General features: G+C 42.5%; 1 protein-coding gene across 2 annotated transcripts in view; it reads left to right on the top strand.

Annotated features, from left to right (window-relative positions):
- The window catches only part of PELI1 (pellino E3 ubiquitin protein ligase 1), a 63,693-nt gene that overhangs the window by 36,562 nt on the left and 11,388 nt on the right, over positions 1-15,743 (top strand). For both annotated transcript variants that reach the window (XM_018555994.1, XM_018556002.1), the window contains exon 2: positions 9,814-9,954. In XM_018555994.1, coding sequence (XP_018411496.1) covers positions 9,884-9,954 — 71 coding nt within the window. In that variant the 5' untranslated portion in view covers positions 9,814-9,883. The remainder of the gene's footprint in view (positions 1-9,813; positions 9,955-15,743) is intronic.

A 15,743-nucleotide genomic window follows, 5' to 3' on the forward strand; every position in this document is an offset into this window, starting at 1 on the left:
CCCCCCCCCCCCCCCCCCTCTATTGCAAGATGGAGGAAAAAAAACTGCACAGACACGGATATCACAACAGTGGCATCCGTTCTGATCAGGATCCTCCTGATTGGACTGTGTGAAAGGGGCCTAAAACTAATCAGGGGTGTCCAAACCAAACCATTCACATTAGAAAGCTATTGCTTTCTGTTTTATGACTAGACTCCAGGCTGATAAAAAAAATTACAATTCTGTATTCATCTATAAATGTATTAGCACTCACGCTGAATCAGGGTACTACCACATTGCTATCTGTCAACAGTTTGAAGGTGCTTACAGGAGGAAAGAGTACAGAACCATGACCTCATCAGCCTGCTGCTTCTCTTTCATTGTCCAGTCACAGGCTGGAGGCAGGTTGGGAACAAAGCTGTATTGCGTAATGATGAGATTACAAACAAGTGAGGTGACCTGGCTCTTCTAGTTCCTGAATTACAATGATGTATTTCCTTGTTTTCCTGTAGTTAGGCTGGAAATCTCATCATAAGCTCCATTTCTGCAGACAAAACAAATGTAATTGTCCGGTGCCAGATTTAAGGTTTCCTTTTTTTTTTTTGTTTCATTTTTAAATGAAATTTACGGGCAACACTGCAAACTTTTTGTATATTAGGAGGATGCCAACCTCTTCTTTGTTGGAACATTGCCTCCTGTGTCCACCTTTTAAACATTAGCAACAGTGCCATCTCACAGTGAACAATTCTTGACGTGACCGTATTATAATTCAAATTCTCAGCAGATGTCTTATTATTGCAGTGATGAAAATAGTTCTTGTGTCCTGCTTATACCTCCATGTTGGGCCCTCATCTGGTTGCATGAACCACGCTGTCTCTTTTCTGTGGACCTTTGAGAAGGCATGATGGGGGAGCGCAGGGGAAACACCATAACTTCACCAGCTGTTGTGCAAGAGCTTCTTTCTTGGCCATGTGATTTCTTGCATCCCTCATTGCAAAAGGTGGTTGGTCTGTAAAGTGCACACAGTGAGGAGGAGACTAACCATATTAAAGATGGCACAGTCCTCCAAGGAAGGGGGCATCAACGAGTCACAGGTATGAGATGGATATATATATGTGTGTGTGTGTGTGTGTGTGTATATGTATATGTATATGTATATGTATATGTATATGTATATAGTAAAGGTTTTACTAATGTGTTTGAGTTTTGCCTGAAAGCCCATCTCCCTCCCAAAGATTTTGTACAGTAATCACTTTCAGAAGCTGGTTTTTACCCACCTAGGTCTTCCTAGTGTGCTGAAGGAGGGTAAATCTGTTAATTGATTTAACCTTTAAGGGCATATTTGTGAATCCTATTTACCAAACATCAAGCAGGTGTATCTTTTGGCGCACGTGTTTTTAAATTACAGTGATTGATTGATTTACCTTCAGTGAATTTGACATTTACTGCTTTATAAATTTGCCCATTTTCTGTTATGCTTATGGCACCTTTTTTTTATTTTTTATTTATTGTGTTCTCTATCAGCATCTCAGTGTCAAAAATAAAAACTGCTTGTTCTTGTTGAGGACCAATGGCCCTATACCATTTTGAACCAGCCCTAAGGTACATTACTAGCCAGCGCTTGAGCTTTGTCTGACCCCATATTTAAATTCTTAAAACCATGTTAAATGAGGATATGGTTTGAAATTTGTGTGTGGTTCCATCCCTAAGGTCTCAAGGCACCCAGGGTATTGGTTTATTGGTTTACACTTCATGTGCCAGTTGTATTGACAGCTTTCCTGAACCTATGGGGGTATTAGATCTATTAATTCAGGATCAGATCAATACCATTGGACTCTGCAGCCTATATTCAAAACAGTTTGGGCCCCTTTCACTTGGGCTGGTCAGGAGAAAATCCGTGCATGGATCCTCTCCTGATCAGAGAAGTACCGAGCGGATGTCTGTTTTTTCCTCCATCTTGTGATGGAAGAAAGTACTGAAATTACCGGACCCCATGTCAGTCTATGGGCAATCGGACGACATTGCTTCAGATTACCACTAATCTGGCAGGATCAGGTCCAGCAAAACGGTTCTTTGTTTGTTTTACAGGACCTGGCTGGAGGTGGTTGTAACTAGGTGTAAACAGACACCCGTCCGTTTACACATGACTCCCCATAGACTTACATTGGGCATCCAATCTGGTCCACTTGAAAAACTGAACGTCAACACAAAATTTCATTAGTGGTGTCTGCCATACTATGCAGAACATATTGGCACATGATGGCAGACTAACCTTGCAAGCAGTCTCCTCCAGCACAGCGATATCAGTGCTCTCTTTGTTGCCTGGGCTTCATGCATCACCATGCGCACTGAAGCCTTGAGCGGCTCATTGCAAACACAAAAGCTGACAGGCTGAGAGGAGCAACTATGACATGAGACATGCAGAGTTATACATACGTGCCCGTGTTTTTCTCCTAATGACTTTACTTCCACTTTAATATGTAATTACTGACTTGCATGTACGGTAGTGTTCCGTGTACAGTAAGAAGATTTGATCACCGTGTATGTATGGGACCTAAATGATGAATTTCTCTGCAGCCTCATAACTACTACTGGTTAGCAGAGCAAATAATTGACTTCCAGAAATAGTTCACCTTCTAGGAATCGTTAGATCTTTCTTTACCTTACTTGGTCTTCACTCTTGTGACCGATAAATGCTGCTCTTGTGTATGCTATTTGTTGGCATTCATATAGAGACTCAACTGTGCATCACGGTTAGAATAAACTAGCTCATTGTCTCCGGCTTTGTAGAAACTGGCACATCTGCATATTAATTATTCATGGGTGTAATTAATCAGGAATGAGTTCTAAGGTCCTTTGCATCGGGTCTGTGTATATCACGTATTCTCTGGTCTAACACATTTTCGAAACGTTGATGTCCGGCAGACCTCTATGGCTTCATGAACAGGGCTGGTTGGTGAGCGTGATCTTCCAATCCTCAGGGGACTTAATCTGTTTTGAGCTTCTTGCTCGTCTTATCGACATTCTGTGCATTGACGGACAGTATAGGCGATTGTTGGCTCTGAAACTTTGCTGGGCGTATTGTTTTTCAAAGGCACTGCCACCAGAGGCCATTGTTACTAAGGTAGATATATCTGAATCCCTAATTGGATGACATTTAAGGCATGTTTATAAAGCAGTGAATGTGATATTCACTGCAAGTAAATCTGCCTGTTGCATGCGTTTAACCACCTGTAACTGTGAATTTCACATTCATTGCTTTATAAATATTGTCACCTTAGGTTTTCTGAATTGCAATGCGTCATAAACTATTGCAATGCAAACATTATATATGACCTACTGTATGTTAGACTGATATTTATATTATGTTCCTTCCTTTGCCCAAATAGGCATACTGCTGCTTTCATATTAATTTAATTAAAGATGAAATCTACTCCACAACACATGCAAACAATAAATAAATATCTTACAACTTTCCATAAATATAATTATAAAAAAAACCACAAGTAGCATTTTTTTTGCGTACTTTGCATGCCCGGGGTCTAATAAAGTAATGAAGAGTTGGATTTGCACTTGTTGACTGTGCTTACAAATTGATCTAGATGGAATGATCTTACCATGGAGAGGAGGAAGGGATATGTTCCTCTGAGTCATTTGGCTGGCTTGTTCTGTGTGTTTTTGTAAGCCGATACCTTGCTACTAGGGCTTTAGCTACAGCCCAGCAGTGTGCCAGCAGCCTCTGAAAACCTAAAGTTCCCCTCAAACGTGCCACCTGCTGCTTCCAGTAGTGTACACATGAAATGTTTTTAATGATGCCTGACACCGACTGAATCCTAGATTGTACATGATTTCCTTTTAACATCTGATGTAACTGTCCTGACCTGGGGGGGGGGGGGGGGGCGGGGTGCTGGGGTGCTGACAGGACACCTGTTTATGGCTAGCCATAAGGTATTGTTTGCCAGGTTTCTTGGAATTCTTTAGTATGAATGGTAATTTCATCAATTTTGTTCACATAAAAGATTGTTCATTTGAAAAATAAACCAACAGCAGTGCTATATGATATTGAATATGTATTGTGTACGCTAGTTCATTTATATTAAAGTAAGAGGAAAAATAGGGGTCTGCCATTGCTGACCAGCTTCTCGACGTGCTTGATGCCTGGCTATGGTAGAGAGCCTGACACACCGCAGGCTCCACACAGGGCTTGTATTTTATCAATGGGCTGCAAAATGCAGACTGCTCTCCGTTACAAAGGGTCACTTTTTATGTCTGTCTATACAGTTTGCTTAGCATTGGTGAAAGGTTATATTGACCAGTCCTGAAGTGTCGTCATTGTTTTGGTATGTATACGGCGAGCTCCCTGTCTGCATTTCATTGGTGTAAATATTGGTTGATTCTTCTCAACTTAAACAAGATCATATATTTTGTGCCTTCTTCTACAGAACTGCTACTCACTAGATCGGGGCTAGCCAAACTCCGGCCCTCCAGCTGTGGTGGAACTACAAATCCCATGAGGCATTGCAAGATTCTCACAGACATCTCTCCTGGAGAGAGATGCTTCATGGGATTTGTAGTTTCACCACGGCTGGAGTTTGGCTACCCCTACACCTAGATGTTCCATATCACCACCTACCTTTTATCTTTGAACTCTAGAGACTAAAGCAGGAAAGTCCCAGGAGGTAATTGGATTTTGTGGTGCTGCAACCACCACACCCGGCACCAACAATAATTCCATGGTCACAATCCCTTCACCTTCCCCTTTTTATCAAACAGCATCTGACCCTCTTGAGTTTAACGGTTTATGCTTTGTAACGTAACGTAATGATTTTATGACGAGGCCTTCTTTATATTAACGAGCCAGTGCTCCTAAACATAATGGCCGCCGAATATAATTGTAGTATGTTGCCATAGCTGGTAATGTTCTGTACAGCATTGTGTTCATTCTCTTAGCGAATTAATATCGCAGGTATGTAATTGAATCCCAAATCACATCCTCCGTACATGTCTTTTGTAATGAAGCAGTAGGGTGCTAAGTCAGGTCTGAATCATAGTTCATAGGAGCATATAATGATAGTGCAATGACTCCCACTTCTGTATTGCTCTTTATGCCTCAGACTCTTTGATTTATTGCAGCCAGGGAAGTTTCTATCTCCTGTGTCGTGCTGCCCTTAGATACAGTTGCTATGTTCTGCACGTTGGTTTGACACAACACTGAGGAAATTGGAGCCCAAAGTTCCCTTCCCAGATTCATTTTCTGCTGTCCTTACTTTCTAATTAACCATTGAATGTTAGTGGGGGAGAGCAACGGGGTAACTGGCAAGCAGTAAGTGTTCACTTCAGTAACCTGGGTGGTTCAGTACATTTTATTCAGGGAAAAAAACAACGTACTATTTTTCTTTTGAGAAAAACGACAAATTGTAATGGCACATTTGTTTGTAATGCTGTACTCCAGGCAAGCGGCTAAATGCACAGTTTATACACTTATGTGAACTGTTTTCTCTGCCAAACGTTTTGTAATTCTGCACAGCTAGCTTTCTGTACCAGGCACTCCTACTAACGACATCGTTAAAGCCTTGACCTCCACTGCAAGTACACCACAACTTGGACAAGAACATGCCCCCAGCATGCTGATTGGAAAATAGAGGAGCTGCAGCTCACTCGTGAGTCATCCTTCTGCTCAGAGTGTTCTCCCTGTGGGCATGTTCACTGTCAGGTTTACTCAAATGACTGCAATTGCAACAGCTGCAACTCACCCAGAGAAATCGTCCATTGTGTGCAGATACGTTTAGAATATGGTCTGGCTGTTCTGATTTCCTCCATCTAAAACGTCAGCTTGGTTGCAGGGGAAAGCGGGTGTCAGGCATACTTCACATGGAAAAAATATGACTCTTTACCCTACCCCATCCCTCGTTTCCGACTCTTTCCTCTCTCCCTTTTACCACCCCATTTGCTTTCTCCCCCGTCTCCTCAATTGTTCCATTATGTTATTTATTACAGGTATTTATATAGCGCCTACATTTACACAGCACTTTGTGCTAGCCACTGTGCTGGCCCATGCCACTGTGTTATGCTTCCTGTACCTGTCCCCTTTCCCTATTGCCCATTTCCCCCCCTCTAGCTTGCCTGTATCACCCCTGACCCCCAACTCCTAAGATGGATACCCCGATTCTCAGCCAATATTTACCATTTTTTTTCTTCCAATCTCTGCACTCTTTAAGCCACATAAACCCATTTGGGGCTCTCCTCCTGCGTTCTTTTCTTGTTTTGCTACATCCTACTTTAAATTGTCAGTTTACTGCAATTTTATGTACTATTTGAATGTTGTATTGACGACATGATGTGTAGGGGACATCAATGCTCTTGTCTACTTGATATAATTGTTGCTCCTTACTAAAAAAAAAACAACCTCTTTTGAAAAGAAAAATAATACATGCTCCCGATACATCTCCTTTCCTGTGTTATATACATGAAGACACTGGGCGGCATGTGACAATTCTGAGCCATTCGAGGTGCTCAGAATCTCAATGAACATGCTTGGTGCCAGTAAAGTGATATTCATATTCCCATGAGCATGTATATATTATATTATACTTCTATATCTGTAGCTTTTGTAGACCTGTGAGAAGATGAATGTCAAAATATTATCGCTGTCAGACACTCTTAGTATAATGTGTATTTTGCAGATCACGGGACCACTTTAATGTGTCATGGCATCTTTATACAGGTGAAACTCGAATAATTAGAATATCGTGCAAAAGTAATTGCAGTAAGTGCTGCAAAAGGGGCCCAAACCAAGTACTGAGTACATATGCATGCTTGTACTTTTCAGAGGTCCGATATTGTTCTATGTACAATCCTTGTTTTATTGATTGCATGTAATAATCTACTTTTTTGAGGTTGTGGATTTGGGGTTTTCATGAGCTGTAAGCCATAATCATCACAATTATGACAAATCACGGCTTGAACTATCTTGCTTTGCATGTAATGAGTCTATCTCATATATTAGTTTCACCTTTTAAGTTGCATTAGTGAAATAAATGAACTTTGCACGATATTCTAATTATTCGAGTTTCACCTGTATATGCGTATTAGTTTTTTGTTCATTTTGAGGTTTTGTAAATCTGTCCGTGAGAATCCCAAGGTTGTGCATCACAGGAGTAATGCCCGCAGCAAAAAATAGCATTGTCTAGCTTTAGAGCACCTCTAGTGTCTGCTTACATAATCTTGTGAAGAGTATCATTTAGCCCAGAGTTCTATAAAGTGTGGGACATGCGTTGTGATATTTTCCCTTGTTGTAGTTGTAGTTGTAGTAGTAAGACCTAGAAGATGGTGCCTGGCTCCTGAGTAGCAAATCTGATCATTCCTCATTAAATACAAAAATGAACCAGCCCTGGAGTTTCAAATTAGAATATTGAACATTTTCTGGGGTTCTTTTTCTAGAAGTGGAGGAGAGAGAGAGAGAGTTGATAGCAGTTAGATGTTAGTAGAAATTCTGTCCTTGCGTGTGACGTCCCCTTATAAAGTTTAAGTTTCGTGGACTTTGTAAGTTGAACAGCCGGTGCCTAACCCCTAACACCGCTCTTCATGTATAATGTGTCTGATTTCTAATTTGGGATCTGGCGCTTTTCAAAATGTAATTTTCATACTTACATTTATAATTCATATTCCTTTGCAGTCTGAAGCAACATCCCCAGACTGAGCCTCATTTGCGATCCATTTTTATCCTGCTCATGTGTAAAATAAGATATTAAATCATGATAGCACATATAAAATGTAGTTTTAAAAGGGCAATTAGACCGGCCTTTTGTTAGGAGCATAGAAAAGGAAAGGTATAGATTTTTTTATTTGTTTTTCTTCTACATCAATCTATAGCAGATTTCAGTCATTTTCCCATTCTGTTAGAATACTGCTAACATCTGATCATGAAAAGCATTGTTTCTTGGGGTTTTTTTTAACCAGTTTTCATACATAATCAGATCTCCTTATAGTGAACCTTTAGTTATACAGTTGCACAGTAACATTCACCCTAGTAGAGGAAGGCAGCACTGGAGCTAATCAGGCTATGCTACCTACACATGTGCTGTGGTGAACTATATGAAGATTGATGGTTCTTTAAAGCCCATCTCTGGGCAAACCAAAAAGTACCCTCGTAGTAGAGCCACACTAGAAGGGATAAGAGGTCATTTTTGTCTAGGGGCTGGAGTAAAGCAAATTTACTTACCTGAACCCCACTCCCCCAGAGGTCGGTGTTCTCCTCTTCCCACCTCTGGTCCAGTTGGTGGAATGTCCCTTGACATCCTTGCTTCTCACGCAGGTCTGTAGAGCATGTATTGTAGGTCTTGTATGGGTTGTTTTTAGGCTAAATTTCACGTTTGACAGAGGTTTCTGTAAATAGCCAAGGATATGGTTGCTTTAAGATTGTGTGCTTATAGTGACAAGAAATGAATTCTGTTCTTCAAAGCAAGCTTTCCCAACTCTTGATAAGATTGACTTACCTTCTGTGCAAAAAGCTTCTAGGCACCGTTAACTAAAGGTGCACTTGCTTCAGATCTGCTTAATCATGAGGCTGATATGGAATCCTCTCTAGTAATAAATTCTAGCAAAAGATGAGCAGATGATATTCAACAAACAGCAGGTGGGGAGGCATCTGCCTACCCTGAGAAGTGCCAGAACCTACCGCACTCCACCTTGAGGCTCAGCTGTCAAGCAAAAGTGTTGCATGCACAATTGTCTGTACAAAAACAAGTGTCTTTAATGGTTGGAAGCTTGTTACCTCTCTCTATGCAAGTCCTTAATTGCCCAATTCTCATCCTCATGTTCCATCAGGCTGTCGGATTAAGATCCGGAAGGGGAATGTTTATGGCCTCCCTTAATTCTCAATGTTTTACACGGGCTGATCATGATTGTGAATTTCTGTGTGGAAGTGTGTTCATGAACCTGTACCGTACAATTGCTTCAACCAGGCTATTGCTAAGAGGTTGAAAGTAAAGAGGCATAGAGTGCCCAAACTATGTGAAGGACCGTTTATTAGAACAAATATATCAAAACAATATTGTACTCAGTGATAAGCAGAGCAATATTCTCCAGTTTCATTCCAACAGGTGCACAGACCCGTTCTGTGTATAGTACAAGTAGTGCTGTTCTTTCAGCAGACTGGCATGCCGCCTCACAGCCCACCTGTGTACTGGCGGTTGACACGTTTCCAGGGGCACGCGCCCTTCCTCAGAACCACTGTTTCAGAGGAAGGGGGCGTACCCTGGAAAGGCGTCATCTGATAGTACACGGGCGGCTGTGAGCCGGCATGCCAGCTTGCTGAATGAACGGCGCTCTGTGTGATTTGTCGGTTGTTGAGAGGAAAGCTCATTAGCGGAAACCTTCGCCGGGAGCGGACATTTGAATTTGAACTGTTATTGCTAAGACGTGTTCTAACTATAAGGCCCCATTAACACTGAGCGATTTATCGCGCGGTAATTCCCGCGATATCGCGGCTATTTACCGCGCGATATCGCTCTCCGATGCATGGCAATGGGGCTCTGTCCGTCGCTGTCACGGGTTGTGCGTCGCTACAGCAGGACCCTCTTTGGAGCAAATTTTGCCGCGATTCTAGCTTGCTCAATGCAAGCATTTTCGCGGTATCGCGCAATTTGCGAATCGCTCAATGTGAATGGGGCCTAAGAGCGCTGAAGGCACATGCTATTCTCATGTCATGAATTGGTTAAACATATTAATGGCAATTTAGTCATTTTCTCAGTGGTTTGGTCTTTTCAATTGCACATATTATATCTGATTAGTAGAATGCCTGATCTCATAATTTGTGTTCTTTTTTTCTTCTAGACAAAATAATGAAAAAAGTGCACCAATACTCTTGATAAGACTGATTGGGGTATAAGCAACAGCCACGCTCATGTTTTCTCCCGATCAAGAAAACCATCCCGCTAAGGCACCTGTGAAGTATGGGGAGCTCATTGTACTGGGGTGAGTACCGTGTTCTTCCTCTTCAATCTTCTTCCAATCCCGAGTCATTGCTAGATCTTTATTCCTTTATCTCATTCTGCCCAAGGATGACCTGTTTTGCAGATGTTGATACATGAAATTGGCTTTGGGACTACTGCCACTTTGCAATGTGTAGTGCCTTTAGTAGGGCATTCCACTTTCTACACCGTTCTGTCTGGAATCACATAAGATGTGGGGGGGGGGGATTAGACAGGGCTTAGGTTAGCTAGACCTAGACAGGGCTGTCTTCTTCCAGCAGTTTTTCACCTTTTTTGTAATGCATTGTTTTCCTTTTAATCTTAACGTGTGGCTCCTGACACAATCAGGGACTATATGTGAAGCAGATACCTTCTTGGTTGTTCTCAGGCTTGTTATGCATCTATTGTGCATACTGCAGACAAGAGTAATGGATACAGAGCAATATTTATGCTAAAATGTGTTTATGATGACCGCTCTCAAAGCTGAGGGAAATATGGCACAGTAAAGTCATCATATTTGCAAAGTTTATTGACATCACTGGAAATATTTAAATGGCTAAGCCATAAAGGTTCTTAGAATCTGACATGGAACTGCTTAAAGTAATCCTGCCATTTGAGGAATTTGGAGCCTGCTAATGCTGACTTCTTCTTTTGAAAATGCTTGGGGCTTGGCTGTCTCATTCTGTCCGGCCCTGTCTGCAGCAGACATCCCAGGCATGGAGAATTGGCAGGTGGATTTCATTTATTTATAATTTTATGCACCCTGGAGAATGATTCCGTCACACAGAGGTCATTTGGAAACTTTCTCAATGGTTCTCCAGGTTCAACCACAAACGACTGGATGTCTTGGGAGCTCTATTGGATTAGTTTAGCCCGATGTACACCCTCTATCCTTTGAAACCCAGGCTTCCTGAATGCTATCATCCCTGTGTCTCAAAGCTAGGAAGTTGACCTCCCGCAAGGTATACCATCACACCTGGAAGGCTTATTTTCTTTGATGCAAAGTGAGGAAGCTTTATTCCAGAAAGTACTCCATGGGACACATCCAATCTTTCCTCCAGTTTTGCCTAGACCATCGTCTAGCCTTAAATACTATCAAGGGCCAAATTTCTGCCTTGGTGATTCTTTTCCAGAGGCCGTTTGCCTCTCACTTTTCAGGGACGCAGGGATTCACTGACATTGTGGCCCCTGCACCATTTGTCTCAGTGGGATCTCGGTTTAATCCTGTCTGCACTATAAGCCATCCTTTGAACCTTTTATAAGGCTATCCCTCTGGTCCTACTTACTCGCAAGGTTGCCTTTTTAGGAACGTTTGTGGATCTTAGGCCTTTCAGCCTCAGACTTTGGTGTCCCAAATCTTTAAGCCTGCCACCTGGTCCTCTGTTTACTCTTTTGCCAAGTTTTACCAAGTGGACATTCAGGCGTCCCACTGACTTGTGGGCCTCTTCTGTATAGATCTCTGTTGGGGTTAGTTGTTGACTTTACAGGTCTGTTGGCCTTTATTTGCTGTGTTGCCTCTGTTGGACAGCGTTAGATGTCCCATACGTTCAAGAATTAACACCCTGTGATGTACGATGAAAAAAACTGGATTTTTGTCTTACCTGTTGAATCTTTTTCTTGGAGCTTACCAAAACTCACACGACCTTCACCTTTGTTTCTGTGATACTCTTTGATTTGCCAATGTCCAATCACCTGAATGTAGCTGCTTAACCCCTGCATTCAAGAATGACCTGCCCTGCATTCTGTGATGTACTCCAAGGGACAGATTTTACAGATCAGACAATTTAATTTTTCATAGATGTGGTGTCATGAAATGTAAAAGCTAGGTGCAAGGGTATATTTTATATTTCTTTTAGGCTTTTATATATTCTGCAAACCTACAGTGGTTGACATGCATATCCGAGTGTAAATTAAGTAATTACAGTGATGACCAAACTACGTTATAAAAATGGGCAATGCATTTCTAGTGCAGATAAACATATAAGTGACTTACCTCTCATTAAAACATATCTTGCGTGATATCCCAGTTCTCTACAAACCCGTATAGGCGGTTAAGTTATTGTAAAATCGCACCTTACAAGTTGTTTGAGTACAACATCCACTGCCATGCAGACAACATCATACTTCCTGGTTCTAACATGTATTGCCTAACTCTATCTTTATGAATAACTGTTTTAAAGTCCAATTAAAGTAATGTTTTTTGTTATTGGTATGGAGTCCGAATGCGTGACAAGTAGAAAATATATGTCAATTTTTCCCCCCATTATTATACGCTAGTGCTTTACAGCTATAGTGGGCTGCCCTGTTACAGCGGCATAGTAGATTGAGACCGCTGCTATCAGCAGAGTGGTCTTGTTCTACAGCAGTCTGCCACCCCTGCACAGCTCTCCAATCGGCAACGCCGGCCAGGAAGTGTGAGCATTGTTGATTGGGTACTGTGTAGAGCACTGGAGATCAGGACTGCTTCACTGTCTGTGTTCGCATTGGTTTCAGATCTCTGGTGACACCGGGCAGTTTGATAGTTGTAAAGCACGTAAACCAAATTAAAAGAAAATTTGGCATATTCATCACTTGTGGCTGCATAAAACAACAATTACGTGTTCAATTAGGATTTAAATTCCAGGCTACCCCCTGCACGCGTTAATTGCTCATTTTGGTCTAGGGACTAAAAGAAAATATGCTCATCCAACCCTTGGCCCCACTTGGCTGTTGGACTGGTCCCACGCAGCCTCTTATTTCCTGGGCTTTATCACTTTATGGACCTGTGACATCATCATGTCTAATGTAGCTGCCTTAGACATGAGGATGCTGAGGGACATTCCAGAGTGGAGGGGAAGAGAGGTGAGCACTGTCTGCCACAGGGCCAAGGATTAGGTAAGTATATTTTCTTTCGTCCAGACCCTAGAGAAAAAAAGAGCACTGAACTCTTGCAGTGCGGGGGTAGCCCCACTGCAAGGGTTAATATTTTAACTTCCTGGAGTTCTTCTTTAAGCCCTGTTTCAAAAAGAAAACAGAAAAATGAAGCTTTGGGCTGCAATATTCACTTTTTCCCTAGCTGTGTCCCCTACTGAACATTTGCTCAGTTCAATAGCTTTCGCCTCTTACTTTCAGATTGCATGACACACAGCCTCACGCAACTCTCAAGTCAGTGCGCAGGCAGTCATAGCGGCAGCCTCCATAGCCCTCTTGACTACAGAAGGTGTAGCCATCTACCAGTGCTGGTTTGTGTCAATCTGCTCCACCTAAAGGACACCTCCAGATCAAGAACTGGGAGGAAGTTGGAGGTCACATAAGCACGCTACTTGAAAGGAGATTATGTGGTAACAAATACTATGTGCAGGGAGGGAAAGGGGTTTAGGCAATTACTTGGTAATTAGGCTTAAGGGCCCATTCACACCATATGTGTTTGGGCTGTGCTGGCCGTTTTTTCCAGCGCAGCCTTAACGTGTGACAAGGCCATTTGCCTTGCCACAGGTGGGTACAGTTCCCACCACCACGTTGCAGTGGTGTGCGGTTAAAACAAAGTACGACCTGCAATTTAATTTTTTTTTTAAGCACACCTCAGTATGATGAGGTACAACCGCATCGCACCAGGCTGTGCCTATAGAACGTAATGAAATTTCAAGTTGTAACAAAAAAAGAAACCTGTCCGGGCACGCGCACATCAGCAGCCGCTCAACCATGCGGCTGCTCGTGTGAACAAGCCATTAAAGTGTATCGCTTACAAAATTGCTTTTCTAGGTGAGTGAGTTGTAAATGGTTAGAATCTGTCAGGTTTGTTTTTTTTATCTCTGAGTTGCACTGGTGACCATAATCACCTGGACAGTATGTGATAGGAAATCCTGTCACCATAACAGTGACGGGAACATTTCCAGTGGGGGACACCTGTTCTGGGGACAAGTGCCTCTGAGGGAATTGTCACTTTAAGGGCTTGTTCACACGGTTTTCTGGTCCAGATCTGCAGACGCGGTGCTATGCGTGCAGTGCGTTTTTGATGCGTTTTCGGCACGTTTTTACCGCGTTCCAGTTTAAAAAAAAAAAAATACTTTTTTCTTTTGGGGAGTGGGTCTGTTAGTATGTTAGCTGCCGTGCGGTGCATTTTCTTTGCGTTTTTGACGCGTTCGTGCGTCAAAATGTGACATGCAGTATTTTCTCTGTCGAAGGGACTGCGCACGTGAGAACTGGCCCATAAAACACATAGGGATACATTGGGATGCATTTTGGGTGCAGGAGCGCACGGTTCTGGTCCAGACACAATCCGGACGTCATGTTAACAAGACCTAAAGGGATTTCCTCTCGCTTCATGTTGTGTTTGAGACGGACAGGAATTTAGTGGAAAGCTATACAGTGCAAAACTGGCAGGGATTCTAATCCTTAGGCTGGGTTCACACCTAGGCGTATGGCATACGCGCGTTTCACCGCGATTCGCGACAAACGCGTGTTTCCGAGGGCTACCTGGCTGTATCCCAATGGATACGCGCGGCAGATACGCCCCAAAGAAGCTCCTGTACTTCTTTGGGTGTAGGGCGTTTTGCAGCGCGTTCCTACGCGCTGTAAAACACCCAGGTGTGAACCATGCCCATAGGCAATCATTGTTTTTCACATGTTGAGCGTTTTACACAGCGTAGGAATGCGCTGTAAAACGCCCAGGTGTGAACCAGGCCTTAGAAAACACTAGAGATGCACTCTAAGGCCTGGTTCACACCTGTACGTTTTGTAGCGCGTTCAACGCTCTACGAACGCTCTACAAAACGCTTGCCGTATTTCAGCCCGTCTGAACGCGCTACAAAACGGCCTACGCTTGAAAAGGTACATGAGATTCTTTGCAGCGTTTTTGTTGCGTGTTTCCATTGGGATACAGCCAAGTAGCCCTCGTTTTTTTTTTTTTACCGCGAAACGCTGTAAAAACGCGTGTCACGGAACGTGCGACAGACGCGCATATTCGATACGCCTAGGTGTGAACAGAGCCTTAGTCAGTACTTGTTTGGTTATTGAACTGACCTCAGAGCAGTGTCACCAGTGAAGCCTGTTCTCTCAGGATCTTCTGCACAGTGTTTTAGAACAGAGCTGCAGGACAGAGTTGAAACTTCAAAGGATTGATGTCTGTTTATCTGGAACATTTGTAACTTGTCAGCTCTCAGCAGAGGACTGCTGAAATAGATGGTTGTTGGACAGTGTTGTTTTAACCCCTCAAGTGATGCTTTCCCAGAGCTAAATTCAGCCTCTGTAGAATACATTAGAAGATGTAACCGGCCAAAAATGCTGATGGCAGATGGAATCTAGCATTGAAGCTGACGACATGTTCTTTTTAGATTAAGTTAAAAAAAAAAAAGTACAGTAAATTCTGTTATCCAGTATTCAACTAACCAGAACTCTCGTCTAACCAGAAGAAAAAAATCTCCTGTGTACTCACTGTTTTGCTGATCTGCGGCATGTATTATCCTTCAAATTATTGTGCGTCTATTTGTTTTAATTTGCTTTTGATTATTGCATTTCAATATTAATATGAAGTCAGTACAGAGTTTGTTATGGTATGGTATAGTATGGGGTATGGCATTAGTTTAGATCTATTTTTAATAGCAACTCTCAAGCAACCAGAAACTACATTTATCCGGAATCTACCAATCCCTGTGGATGCCGGATAACTGAGTTTACTGTATTGCTCTTTTTTGATGTATTGGTTTTATTTATATTTTGAAGACAAATGGGCTAGACAAATCCAAGGTGCCAAGTCTTCTTTCTGTCAGCCTCTTCCGCCACATCAGCTCTGCTACTCCCCCCCCACGTCTTCCG

Source organism: Nanorana parkeri, unplaced genomic scaffold (assembly GCF_000935625.1).
Source record: "Nanorana parkeri isolate BGI_ZX_2015 unplaced genomic scaffold, ASM93562v1 scaffold11, whole genome shotgun sequence".
NCBI classification, from domain to species: domain Eukaryota; kingdom Metazoa; phylum Chordata; class Amphibia; order Anura; family Dicroglossidae; genus Nanorana; species Nanorana parkeri.